We start from the raw sequence: 13,047 nt of genomic DNA, 5'->3' as shown, positions 1-13,047 counted from the left end.
GATTCAAACAAAAAAGTAATGAACCCAAATGAACTCATCACAGCTCACGTGCGCCGATGCGCTACGTCAGTCAGCATTTGACGTGATGTAATCTTTTCGCATGAAAATGGCGTGTGGACTTTGAAACAGACAGATTGTTCACATAATTCATGTTGTTATCGATATAGCCTCAACAAGGCAATTGTGCCCTTACCTGCAAACAGAATTCTGCGAAAGTAGAACTGTCGTAGTGCTTGTCTGCGCTGTGTATCCCTTCCTAGCTGTCTCATGTCAATTTGTTGACCTTTTTTTCACATTTAGGACATTTGTAGGCCGGACGGTTTCTGACTGTGTCAAGTTATACACTTCCCATAATGTGCCCATGTAAATGTAGTTAGTTACCGGTGCTTCCTTTTCTCGTGATAGGACTCTTCTCCATCAGATTTAATTGCTGGCATGGACGCTGTACTGATCACATTGGCCCAGGCCACCAGCCAGAATCCTGATGAGCTAAAACCAGCTGAGCAGCAGCTGAATGCTTGGGAGTCTGAGTTGCCTGGATTTTACACAATACTATGGGTATGTTGCAAGTGCTTGTAGGAACCCCTTGCTTCTCACCAAATTTCTGAATTGATTGTTTTATTGCCTCTGTATTAGAACAAGCCATGCTGAGCTCATAGATACAACTGACTAAAATCGCTGCCATCTGTACATGTTCCTGCCAAAGTTCAAATGCATGCATGCCATTCAAACTATTTGAACTTGTGAATACAGGAAATCCAATACATGTATACATAATTAGTTATCGGCATTTATATCAGAAAGGGAATGAAGGCACTAGTAGCTGTTTGTCACCGCAAGTGTGGGATGTGGTACGTTTGTTCTAGCGCAACGTCAGCTCAATACAATGAGAAGCGTGCAGCAACAACTACTTTGACATGTAGCCTAATTATTTTCGACTTGAGTCTTGAGCTGAGGGTAGTGAAGTTTCAAATGATGTGAAATAGTCGGCCTGACAGACTGTCACGTGAACGTGATTCTTAGGATGGGCCGAAAAGTTTTGGAAATGTTTGCATCAATCGTATCATCATATGCATCAATTTCCCGCCATTAGGCTTTGCCGGGCAAGTCCACTACAACCGTACACACTGTCATACCAACTCTGCATAAAAGGTCATGAACTTTGTGAGGTCATACACATAAATGTACTATAACGGGTTGTACCTGCCAAGTATGGGGTAACTTGCCCCGCAAAAAGGTGACGACCATCTTAGATGCATACCTCCCATTGACCGAGTAATGAAGTTGGCAACCTTGTTGCCGTGTAACATACATATGTGTATGATATGTGCAGTATTTCCACAAGTACATTGTACGTATGTGTATGATATGTGCAGTATTTCCACAAGTACATTATACTTAGTGCTGGTACTACTGGAACTGATCTATGTGCGTCTTGCTCAGGCCGTGTTCAAGAACCGTGATGTCGCGGTCAACGTCAGGTGGATGGCCATTCTCTACCTGAAGAACGGCATTGATCGGCGCTGGAGGCAACGGGTGGTGTTGTACGTTCATGTTTCAGTAACTGATCTTTGTACCAGGTCAAGTGTTATTACTTGAAGTATTCTCCACCCTTTCAGAGTCTGTTACTGTACTGTTCAGTATTCGCTAATGCATCCACTTATTTTCCTGGGATGAAGAAACCTTTTCTAGGTGTCTTCAGGAAGTAAATCGTAGTACTAGTAAACAATCAAACTATGCCATCAGGGAAACATAGTGTGAATACTAGCGTGTTGCAAGAGACTGAACAGTACAGTGGCACTAGTAGTACTTCGAAGTAGTACACATTATAGTGTACTGCAGGGACTAATTTAACCGGTATCGCATCGCAGTTTGCGACGCAAAACACAGTGTCTGCGATTCGAAGTTCGTAGTGAGTCGCGGTAAACTGCGACACAACATACAGCTAAGTATGGCCCTGGACATAGACTTGTAGTGCACGCGTAGCGCATGCACATGTGTAGCTTTACAGTGTGTGTGGCTGGTTTGGCGCCACGAGATGGCGCGCCATGCACTGTGACTAGATTAGACTGTGTGTGTGTGGTTGTCCAGCCTGCACTGCAGGTAGATTTTACACCATACGCACGCGCGGGCCGCGGGACCATGGCCATATGTCACACTATCTCCGCATGCGCACCGCAGCACGTGCACTTGGAAACTAACTAACTAATTACTTACTTGAAGTGCAGCCCAGGAAGCACGAGGCGAGTGTCGACAAGTACTTCACCTGATTTTGAGATATAGACCGCGTTGCTTCACTAGCAGTAGGCATCTCGACCGTTCAGGACTTATCTTTGTAAAATTCTGCTAGCCTTATTGATGAAGCCTCTTCACTGCCGGCATGTCTGTGAAGCAAGGTACTGTGGACAAGTGGATTGCTGAATTTGATCCCAAAAAAGAATGGAATCGCGCAGAGTCGAGTGGCGGAGCTGTGACCAAGATATTTTGCAAGATGTGCAGGGAGAAGGCGTCCTCGCTTCGTGGTTTGAGGAATTACAGCACGGCGTTCGTTGACGGTATAAATGGAAGTGCACTGAAGACTGCATTGTCGACGGAAAAAAACTGCTATGCAAAATTGTTGCGTTGCTAGGCAAACGTCGGGGTGTGTAGCAATTATTGCTATGCAATTTTTTTGAAGTAAATTAGTCCCTGTACTGTATGCTGACGAATGGAGTATGGTGTTGCAGCTTTCTATCTCCACTGCATGCATGTTGCTATGTCTGACAACACAAAGCAAAGTTGCGCCTGGCTTGGGAAAGTAATCAGCACATGAAGAGCAGCCAACGACCCAAGTTCACAATGACGGAAGACTAAAGATTTGTTGGAACTCCCAGTTTCATGGGATTAGACCAATTATCAGACAATGTACATGTGTTTGTGCAAGTTATGCATTAGGATGTTGGTATTGGCTTGGGTGCAGTGGTTCCCCTGACTCGTTTATTCTGTAATTTCTTATTGAACATTTCCGACATGGGGTAAAAGTGGCCAATCTTCAGGCGATGTATTTGTGTAATTTTGTTTTAGAGTGTTGGTAATGGCTTGGGTGCAGTGGTTTCTCTGACTGGCTTATCCAGTAGTTTCCTATTGAGCACTTCCGACGTAAGGTAAAACTATACCACTAGGGAGACATCTGTGCTCATGTACACACGCTGTGATGATCACAATCCACCCTCGAGAATCTCAGATAGTGTAGTGGTACATGCACTTGACGTACACCTTGGCATTTCCATCTGTGTTGCTGTGCTGCGGTGTGTTCTCTGTAGTCAAGAAGGAGATGGCATCAACAACGTGTCCATTACACCGGAGGAGAAGGACAAGCTGCGTGATGAGATGCTGACTATGTTTGATGAGCCTGTGAACACGGTTAGTCATTTGGTCAGTTTGATCGGCCGGCTCACCACTGGGACCAGGCACTTGGAGCTCTTATAGAGGTTATGCGAATGACGTCACGAGGAGCGCCAAGGCGGCTGCGAGTGGCAGGGGTGGCAAAATGAAGTCGTTTCTGCTTGAACTATTTTTTACTAGTCTTTGAGAGGAAAAGTAAAATTTGTTGTTGGTTGTCGACATATCGTTCCTCACTTTATTTCCGCTGGTGTCTCGCTTGCTGAAGTTTTTAGCCTTCAACATGCCGAAGAGTTGTGCAGCCGTCGGATGTAGCAATCGTGCCGATCCTGGAACGGCTGTGAAGTTTTACAAGTTTCCTGTAGCGGACGAGCGGCGCAAACTATGGGTTGCGGCTATGAGACGAGAGAATTGGAAGCCAACTGACAGTAGCAGGATCTGTTCAGACCATTTCGTAGGCGCAGAGAAGAGCAACGATCCACTATCTCCCGCTTACGTTCCGAAACTTTTTGAACATGTCAGGACTCCTGTAAAGCGTAAAGCGGAGAGGGATTTGGTGGCATATGAACGCCGAGCGAAGCGGAAGCTGACGTTCGAGGAGAGCAAGACGCAGACACCAGTGAAAGTGGACGCCTCCGGGAATGACTTCACAGAGGCAATGGCAGATTTGCCTGGTGCCTATGGTGCAGAGGTAGAGTCTGATCCTGTAGCAGTCTCCAGTGTCTCATCGCAGACTGACATGGATATGGAGCACTTGACGCGGCTGGAGGAGACAAACAACTGTTTGGTCCTGGAAAGCAAACGGATGCCACACGCTCCAGGACAAGGTGACACCTTGTCAATCGAGTCGTTTGAGAAAGACAACGCGAAGGTGCTCTTCTACACTGGTTTGCAGTCTTTTGGGACCATGATGGGCATATTTGAACACGTGAGGAAGAGAGTTCCACAGCACCACCGCCACACGCTCTCTCTCTTCCAGCAGTTCTTGATTGTTCTCATGAAGCTTCGGCTGAATTGTCGGGACCAAGACTTGGCGTACAGATTCGGCATTCACCAGTCGACCGTGTGCCGGATTTTCCAGCGCTGGATCCGGGTGATGCATGTGATGCTGGGACCACTTGTCAAATGGCCGGAAAGGGACGAACTACGCAAAACTCTGCCACTTGAATTTCGTAAGCATTTCCCGGGCTGTGCTGTCATTATTGACTGCTTTGAAGTTTTTTGTGAACGACCTTCTGATCTGATGGCAAGAGCTCAAACGTACTCTCACTATAAAAGCCATAACACTGCAAAGTTTTTGATTGGCGTAGCGCCACAAGGTGTCATTACATTTATTTCGCATGCATGGGGCGGGAGAGCCTCAGACAAGTTCATCACAGAGCACTGCGGTCTGCTTAGTCACCTAAATCCGGGTGACCAGGTGCTGGCTGACCGTGGTTTCACTGTTGAAGACAGCGTTGGCATGTTCTGCGCAGAGTTGGTGATGCCCCCATTTACGAAGGGGAAGAAGCAACTCTCCAGGCTGAAATTGGACAGTGCTCGACAAGTGTCACGCGTCCGTATCCATGTGGAGCGAGTGATTGGAATGCTTCGCCAGAAATACACGATCCTCTCTGGCACTTTGCCCATTGCTTTCCTCATGCATGACGATAAAGCTACATCATGTGCATTCATTGACAAGGTTGTCACCGTCTGCTGTGCTCTGTGCAACTGTTGTGAGTCCGTCGTACCTTTCGAGTAAATTACATCATGCCGCTTTGTCAGCTGTAATGATTGCTATATTATTATTATATTATTATTCAAATTTATTATTAACCCTTTGTGCTTTTTGGACTGTCTGGATATACCGGCAATTATATTTCTGTTTTACCTATTCTGCAGTTGCATGCGCATGTGTTCACCTCATTGACCTCGCTTGTTTCTAGTTTCTTTTGTCTGGCTAGCCAAGCTTGCTTGGTCATGGCAACGCCAACAGACTTATAATAATAGTAATAATACTGGCTTCTATCATCACTCACGACATGCCTCCGTTTCTTGTTGCATCAATATAATGACTCCTGGTCCAAATAGGGACAACACAATATAATAATTATGAATAGCCCTGAAACCCAACTTAGGGTGCTGGGTAGTGCGCGATGTACCATCAGAATAATTTTATGTAGTATGCCCAGCACCAAAGAACAACTCAACTTATGCCAACATCACCCGGAAGAGACGTAAAGAGCGAAGTGTTTGATGTGTAATGATGGAGTTCCTCTGTTCACATGCATAAGCAGTGAGTGGTCTTCACGCATGTCCTGGGACCCACAAATACGAATCAGCATTATGGTCCTTCAGAGATACATGCAAGCAAAGAAATACAAGAAAGGTAACGGAAATCGTTGTGAAAGCCCAGCCACCGATTGTATGCACACACGTGGCAAGTGCAACAGCAAGTACCGTGGAAGGCACAGCAGAACAAGTTGAAAATGCAACTCTAGAAATACCAGAATAGCAGGATCACTTCTCAAATGCTTGAGACTTGGATTTACAAATGCTACGACAAAAATGACTATGTACATGGAAAGTTGGTTGCACCCCATACTAGAGGTCGAGCTTTTCTGCCGCCTTGACTGGACATTTGACTGACTCACGACTGCCATTCAGAAACTTGACAAACTCACGACTTCCATCCAGACACTTGACTGACTCACAACTGCCATCTAGAGCAGAGAAGAAGTCCCTCGAGCCCTCCTTCCGGCAAACCTGCAAGAAAGCACCACTCCCTGCTCAATACACAGTGTTTCGGGGAATTCACCCCTCATGCAGTTGAGCTTGAGTAGGCTGACGAACGTTGTACTTAGCGACCAACATTCCTATAAACTTGTCGCCGAAGTCGCTACCACTGTAATTGTACATGCATATCATTATTTAGTGGCAGATTTAATCTTGCGACACTCCGGGCAGGTCCAGTTCTTGCGCTTTGGCTTACTCTTCAGCTGCAAACAAGCCATGTGGAACAAACGAATACTGCAATCGTTGTTGGAACATCGCAGTACCTCGCCAGCCTTCACAGACTTGCAGTAGCAAAACTCCGGAGGGCGTTCTTGATCCGCAGTAGATGTTGTACTGGCAGCACCAAGTGGTTCCGAGGCTGATGTAGCCGCTGAAGACGCATCGGCAGGAAGAGTGGAGAACGTCTTAGTGAACCATTTCCCAACAAGCTCTGGGAGAACAGCACACTGGAAGAATTTCTTGGCACCTGCTACCGCTTCACGGATGAAATCTGTGTCTGCACAGATACGCTCCACAAACAGCTGACCTTCATTCCACACAACAAAGTCACAGTACTGCACCTTACACACCAGCATCTGTAGCTGTACTTGGTAGTAGTACATGTGGTCTTGCTTAAGATGGAGTGCTCCGCCGGACTTTACTAGACAGAACTTCCCTGAATCGGCAGCATCATGCAGGCTACTGTCTCGGCACCCGTACGGGCACTTCACTTCCACCACGCCGTTGCCACAGCAGGAGCACTGCACAAGGGAGTCGGGAGTAGCGCCAAGATATGGATAGTCCGGATGAATTACAAAGCCACTGGGCAGTACTTCAACCTTCTGATGTGTTGCACTGGCATGTTCACTATAGTTGTCAATTGCCTTCTGCTCGTGATCACATCCCCATTGTGTGGCTTTGCTACGAAACTTGTGTGCCTCAGGGTAACACACAGAGCGGACTAAGGACGCAGAGGGCTGGCTAATATCCGTACGAACAGCAGACTTCAACTTTGAAGCTGTGATCCGGCCGGCGCGAAATTCAAACCAGGCCTTGGAATCTGCCTGGTTCCGCGTAGCCTGTTCCACAGCGCGTGCTTCCTCCTCTGAAACACAGACCGCTGGAAATACTGCCTCGCAACGAACGAGCAGGTCCCCAAAACTAGCATCCAGCATGTCTGGTTCGTACAATAAATCCAAAATGGGTGGATATCCCTCCGGCTTGGAAGGTACGTACCTATCGCAGAACTCGGGAACAAGGGAGAGCAATGACGGTTTACCGGCTTGACATAAATTTCCATATATTTCACCCAGCTCAGCACTGGAGGGTTGCTTAATATCAGCAGGGACCTTCTCCTCCGACCTACGGCGCTTGCTCCCATGCTGTTTAGTGTCGGGTGCAGTGAAGTTTATGTCACGAATCCTGGCATACTCCACCTCCTTCATTGAAGGAGTTGACCATTGGCACGGCAATGAAGTGCTTCCTGTGTTCTGAATCAGCTGCGTTCTAGAATACAGGCTGAACAACAGTGCAGCAACGTGAGAACAAGACTCACCAAGACCAGCCATGCAGGTGCAGTGTGCACAAATCACGCTACCGTCGTTTTGCGCAGCAATCCAGGGTTGCAGATGGGTGCCGGAAACTGACTGGGAATGGCGGACTTTGGCGATGACAAACTTGCTGTCACATGTGTCAGATTCGGACGCTGGAAACGCACGAACATCGCCGACCCAGCCACTGACAAGGTATTTGTAGCCTTCCAAGCTCTTGTAGGCCTTGAGCTGCTCCTTGGTGTAGGGGCTGGGCGCGTTGACCAAGAAATTGTAAATATCGGGATAGTCCACAAGTGGAAATTTATCTTCCTCTAAAAAAATACTTCTGGGCAGGTAAGGATCACTCGAGTCTGGTGAAACGCGCTCGAGCTTTTCACGGTACCGGCATTTGCTGGAGTCATCTAACTCGTCATACACTTTTGAAAACTTGGGAGAAGTCATGGCCACTGATTCAGCGTTCGTACAATAGTCCTTTGTAAAGAACAGAAGAGGAACGTAACAGCGATACAGGAAATTTCCTTCGTGAAATTATTCCAGGCACATGTACTTCTTTTGAACTTTTCATCTCTTTTGCCACCCCTGCGGAGCGCGGCCGCTTTGGCCGCCTACACGCCGCCTGCACGTGATCCTTTCGCATAACCTCTATACTTTTTTGTTTTGTTTTTCAAGCCAGAGGGTGGAGGCACTTCTCAGCAGCCTGTTTAACTTGTCATGCCGTTTTTGAATATGTTGGGATGTGTGTGTGTGTGTGTGTGTGTGTGTGTGTGTGTGTGTGTGTGTGTGTGTGTGTGTGTGTATGTGTGTGTGATTTCTCTCTGTTTTTGTCCATAGCTTGCAGTGCAGCTGGCTGTGCTGATTGCCAAGGTGTTTCGTCTGGATACTCCCAAACAATGGCCGCAACTTCTGCCGCATCTTATCCAGGTACATGTGCACTGAACATTGTGCTGTTTTGACTGGCATACCTGGAACGGTTGTGCAGTACCGGGAACTATTGTGCACTACATTTTGCTCATGATTTTAGTACGGGTATGTGTACTGGCTGGCAGTGTCAGAATGAGAGATCTTGTGTGCAAGAGGAGTTCAAGCTTCAGCTTCTTCGTCCTAAATAATCTCACCATTTTCGTCATGCCTTTCCTTGCAGTACTCTCTGTTGTTTCTCTCCTTATTATTTAGTTCGGCGTGGTTGGCTACCACCCAACTTCTCATAGATATTGGCAGTCTTACGACGAGCCAGGAGATGTTGAATAAACAATAAAGCGTATTAGGGTCCTGGTTATGTTCAGCTCTCCAAAAATCACGGTTTGTGTTCAACCCAGTCAGACTGAGGTTTGCGCATGCATAGGAATGCCACCACTCAGCTCTCCATGGACTGTATTTGTTCTCAGTTGCTCTACAGCATGTTGTTCCAGTATTGTATCTCCTCTGCTTGGCCTATGCGGGCCAGAAAGCTGTCAGGAGCCAGGGGAAATAGTATCAAGAAATAGTTGAGCTTGCATTCGGGTAGGCACAGGGCGGAGTTTGGCTCAATTTTGCGAGGACAAAAGTACAATTTCTACTCCTTTTACATTGCTATACTTTGATCTAAAACAATGCTGTAACTTGTTCGCTCATTGGTATTCAATGTTGCTGTGCTTGTTGCCATAGCTCGTAAAAGGCTCATCAGGCTTAATCCTGCACCGGTCCATCATGACACTGAAGCACGTCATTAAGTCCATGGCGTCTTGGAGGCTTCGGTCCCACCGTGATCTCTTTGAGACTGTGAGTAGCAGGGATATGTCTGTCTTGGTCTGGTGGTTCAGCTATCCTGCTACTGTCTTGGTCTGGTGGTTCAGCTATCCTGCTACTGTCTTGGTCTGGTGGTTCAGCAGTGGTTCAGCTATCCTGCTACTTCCAAGTACTTCAGTACATGTATCTCTTTCCTGCTCAATATTTGTGTGCTAGACTTAGTCATTTGCGCTGATCCCCTGTTTTTTTTTTATCTGTGTGTGCTAGTGCATGTGTGTGTACATGTGTGTGTGTGTGTGTGTGTGCGCGTGCATGTGCGCGCATGCTTGCACACGTGTGTGTGTGTGTGTGTTTATGTACATATGTGCATGTGTATGTATGTGTCTATGTGCGTGTGTGTGTGTGTGTGTGCGTGTGCGTGTGCGCGCTTTCTGAAAACAACCGATGCCTGTGTGTTCTAGATTGCTGGTGAGCTGTTCCCGTTTGCTCTGGGGCTGTGGTCTCAGCAAGTAAACTTGTTTGTATCAGCATTACAATCTACAACAGCACAACAATCAGTAACTAACGGGGTACGGTCTCAATGCATGCATTATTATACTTCTTTGAAGCGCATGTACAATGTTATTGTTTAAAAATGCTCTCCCGACAGATGTCTAGAGGCCTTTGTGTGAACCCTGAAAGGGATGTGGCTGCAAGCCTGGCAAGCTGTTTGTCCTTAAGCTATCCCTTCACCACTCAGTGACTCTGTCTCTGTTGCTTGCCTGAGTGTATGTAAGTTTGTGTTTGTGACGGCTGGTCTATGCTTTGCGGAATGCAACTGGCCGCTCATGTGTGCTATGTTGCTGTGTCTTGTTTTGCACACTTAGGTTGAAGACAACTGTGCGTCTTCTCTGGAACTTGGCACACTGTCCCTAAGAAGTGAGTTTACTGTTATTGATTGGTGCTGAGAATAGGATGGTGATGTTGTGTGTGTGTGGGGGGGGGGGGGGGGGGGGGGGGGAGGTGGAAGCGGAAGCTCTTCCTGGGTGAGGTCTTTTCGGCACATGTCGTGACAAGCTTATCGTCTTCTTGCGGTGCTTACAGCTTTGCTGGATTGTGTCTTACTGTGTCTATTTGTCTGTTTGCCTGTCCCCATAGTGTTGCGACAGTTTGCTGTGCATGCATTTGCCAACTTCGGTGATGTCCAAGCAATGCCGGTTAGTTTACATTGACAGTTTGATAGTCAAACAATCAATTTCTCCATCTCTCAATCTCCTTCCCTCTCCCCCCCCCCCCCCCCCCCCCCCATCTCCATAGGTTCATGTTTCCAAGGTAGTTAGTGATTGTATTGTCTGGGCAGTAGTCGACTGAAATCCGTAATATTCTTAAAGTGCTGTTAAATTCACTTTGAAATGCTTGTATATGTATGAGTGTGTATGTATGAGTGTATGTGTTTGATGTCTTGGTACACAAGTTCACAGTGGCTGGAAACGTTGATGTCTCAGTGTACATGTGCTCACACTGTTGTCCTGTGCTCTCATGTGTTATGTTTTGCGCGTACATGTGTTGTCATCTATATAGGAATTCATGCAGCGGCTGCTCACGACGATCGACCAACTACTAGCAGCGCGTATGTATATTATCTGTACATGTTCATGACTACAGTAGTTGACTACAAACTTTGTGCTGTGCTACTATGCTAGTAGAGAGGTTCCGGGGTACGATTTTCCGTGCCAAAATCTGTGTGGGCGCTACGGATTTTTTCCAGGCGTGCTCCACACGATTTTTCGGCACGGAGAATCCGTGTGGACTGGCTTTCAATGATTTTTTGCGCACGCGCAAAAATATGTTAACACAGAAGGCGCATGCTCTGTTCCCAACAAACTCTCACACGCTCATTGTTCTCCGAAGTCCACTGTTCCTGACTTCAGTTCTTGCTTTGTCCGCATTGGCAGTGGATTTCTTTCTCAACCCACCCACCCACTCCACTATTGTCATTATCATGTTTCCTATTCTAGTTCTCTCCTGTCGGTATCCATTATCATACCAGCCTACAATAACTACACCGATGCCGTCTACCGGCGAAACTCTGTAAATACATGGAGGGGAGTCAACCTTGCTTACCAGGCTCCTCATACGGCTCATTCAGCCTCTCACACTCAGACGGCTCACTCAGCCTCGGCTCACTCAGCCTCGGCTCACTCAGCCTCTCAATACGGCTCACTCAGCCTCCGCAGCCGGGCCCTGCCCGGCTGCCTCCATACGGCTCACTCAGCCTCCGCAGCAGGGCCCTGCCCAGCTGCCATACACACACATTCACACAGCTCTAAGCTGTCACTCACTCGGAGCCTGGCAAAGCAATTGACAAACCCTCCTATTCCCCAAACTGGTTGCTCGTTGTGTGAGTGCGGCATGCAGATGCTTGTGTTAACACGAACCATGTTTCGTATGGAGATTTTGCGTCATCGGGTGCAGAAAGATTTTTCGCGTACAAATTTGGTACGAGAAACATCGATTTTCTGCGGGAAGTTTTGATTTCGGTACAAATTTTCAAAATAAAAAGGCATGGCGCGGGAATGTGACGTGTTTGCGATCGTAACCTAGGCAATGACGGCAAACACATAAGTTCCGTACTCCGGAACATTTCACTGCTCGAAAACGACGTATAAAAAATCCGTAGCGCCTCTACGGATTTTGGCACGAAAAATCGAACTCCGGAACCTCCCTAATGTGTTGGTGTAGATCTGTATAGCAGTGATGTGATAATAATTATGCTGGTGTGGACCTGTATAGCAGTGATATTCTGTTATGTGCTGGTCTACCGTTAGTGCTGTATAGCAGTGCTATGCTTATGTGCTGGTATAGAGCTGTATAACAGTGCTGTGATTATGTGCTGGTCTAGACCTGTATAGCAGTGCTATGCTTATGTGCTGGTATAGAGCTGTATACCAGTGCTATGATAATATGTGCTGGTCTAACGTTAGTGCTGTATAGCAGCGCTATGCTTATGTGCTGGTATAGAGCTGTATACCAGTGCTATGAAGCCTATGATTATACAGTATGCTGGTATAGACCTGTATAGCAGTGCTATGATAATACTGTATGCTGGCATGGTATTGTAACAGTGCTGTGTTAGTGGGCTACAACCAGAGAATGGGATTTAAAAATGTCCCTCCTTGATCTATCATGCTACCTCCTCTCAGTCTTGGAATTTGCTGACGCAACATGGGTGTGTTTCGCTGCATGGATAGCACTCAGTGAAGACGTGATAGTTCCAGAAAGTCTGCTCCCATGCACAATCTGATTGGTGTTCACAATGGTTTGCAGGTGAAGAGTAATCAATAACGTAGTAAGTCGAAGGTTGGCTTTATCAATGTGCATGTTAGTCTGTGCAGTAACAAACACACGTGTGTATGTATTATGTGCCTCAGGTGCACATCTGGGTGAAGCACATCCTCTGACCGAAGCTGTAGAGAAACAGTGCATACTATGCACCAAGGTGGTAAGTCTGCTACTTCCAAATATGACCAGTACTAACGTTATTCTGCTGGCTCCTGTCTTCGAATGCTACTTCTGTCTATGCAATGTGCCATGCCCTGGTGTGGCTTGTATGATCAGTTGTTAAGCCGAGGTCAAGGCAATGACTAATGAATAC

The 13,047-nt window shown here is 46.9% G+C and overlaps 1 protein-coding gene across 1 annotated transcript in view; it reads left to right on the top strand.

Moving 5' to 3' along the window:
• The first annotated feature begins 124 nt into the window (after positions 1 to 124).
• LOC135814526 (importin-11-like) overlaps positions 125 to 13,047 on the top strand; it is a 42,802-nt gene continuing 29,879 nt past the window's right edge. Inside the window, exons 1-10 of the mRNA XM_065327652.1 lie at positions 125 to 558; positions 1,444 to 1,544; positions 3,303 to 3,402; positions 8,520 to 8,609; positions 9,333 to 9,446; positions 9,875 to 9,982; positions 10,280 to 10,331; positions 10,551 to 10,609; positions 10,974 to 11,022; positions 12,824 to 12,894. Of these exons, the coding sequence (XP_065183724.1) occupies positions 436 to 558; positions 1,444 to 1,544; positions 3,303 to 3,402; positions 8,520 to 8,609; positions 9,333 to 9,446; positions 9,875 to 9,982; positions 10,280 to 10,331; positions 10,551 to 10,609; positions 10,974 to 11,022; positions 12,824 to 12,894 (867 nt within the window). The 5' untranslated portion in view covers positions 125 to 435. The remainder of the gene's footprint in view (positions 559 to 1,443; positions 1,545 to 3,302; positions 3,403 to 8,519; positions 8,610 to 9,332; positions 9,447 to 9,874; positions 9,983 to 10,279; positions 10,332 to 10,550; positions 10,610 to 10,973; positions 11,023 to 12,823; positions 12,895 to 13,047) is intronic.

This window comes from Sycon ciliatum, chromosome 4 (genome assembly GCF_964019385.1).
Source record: "Sycon ciliatum chromosome 4, ocSycCili1.1, whole genome shotgun sequence".
NCBI lineage: Eukaryota > Metazoa > Porifera > Calcarea > Leucosolenida > Sycettidae > Sycon > Sycon ciliatum.
Note: the sequence above shows the minus strand (reverse complement) of the source record. Positions and strands in the feature narration are given on the sequence as shown.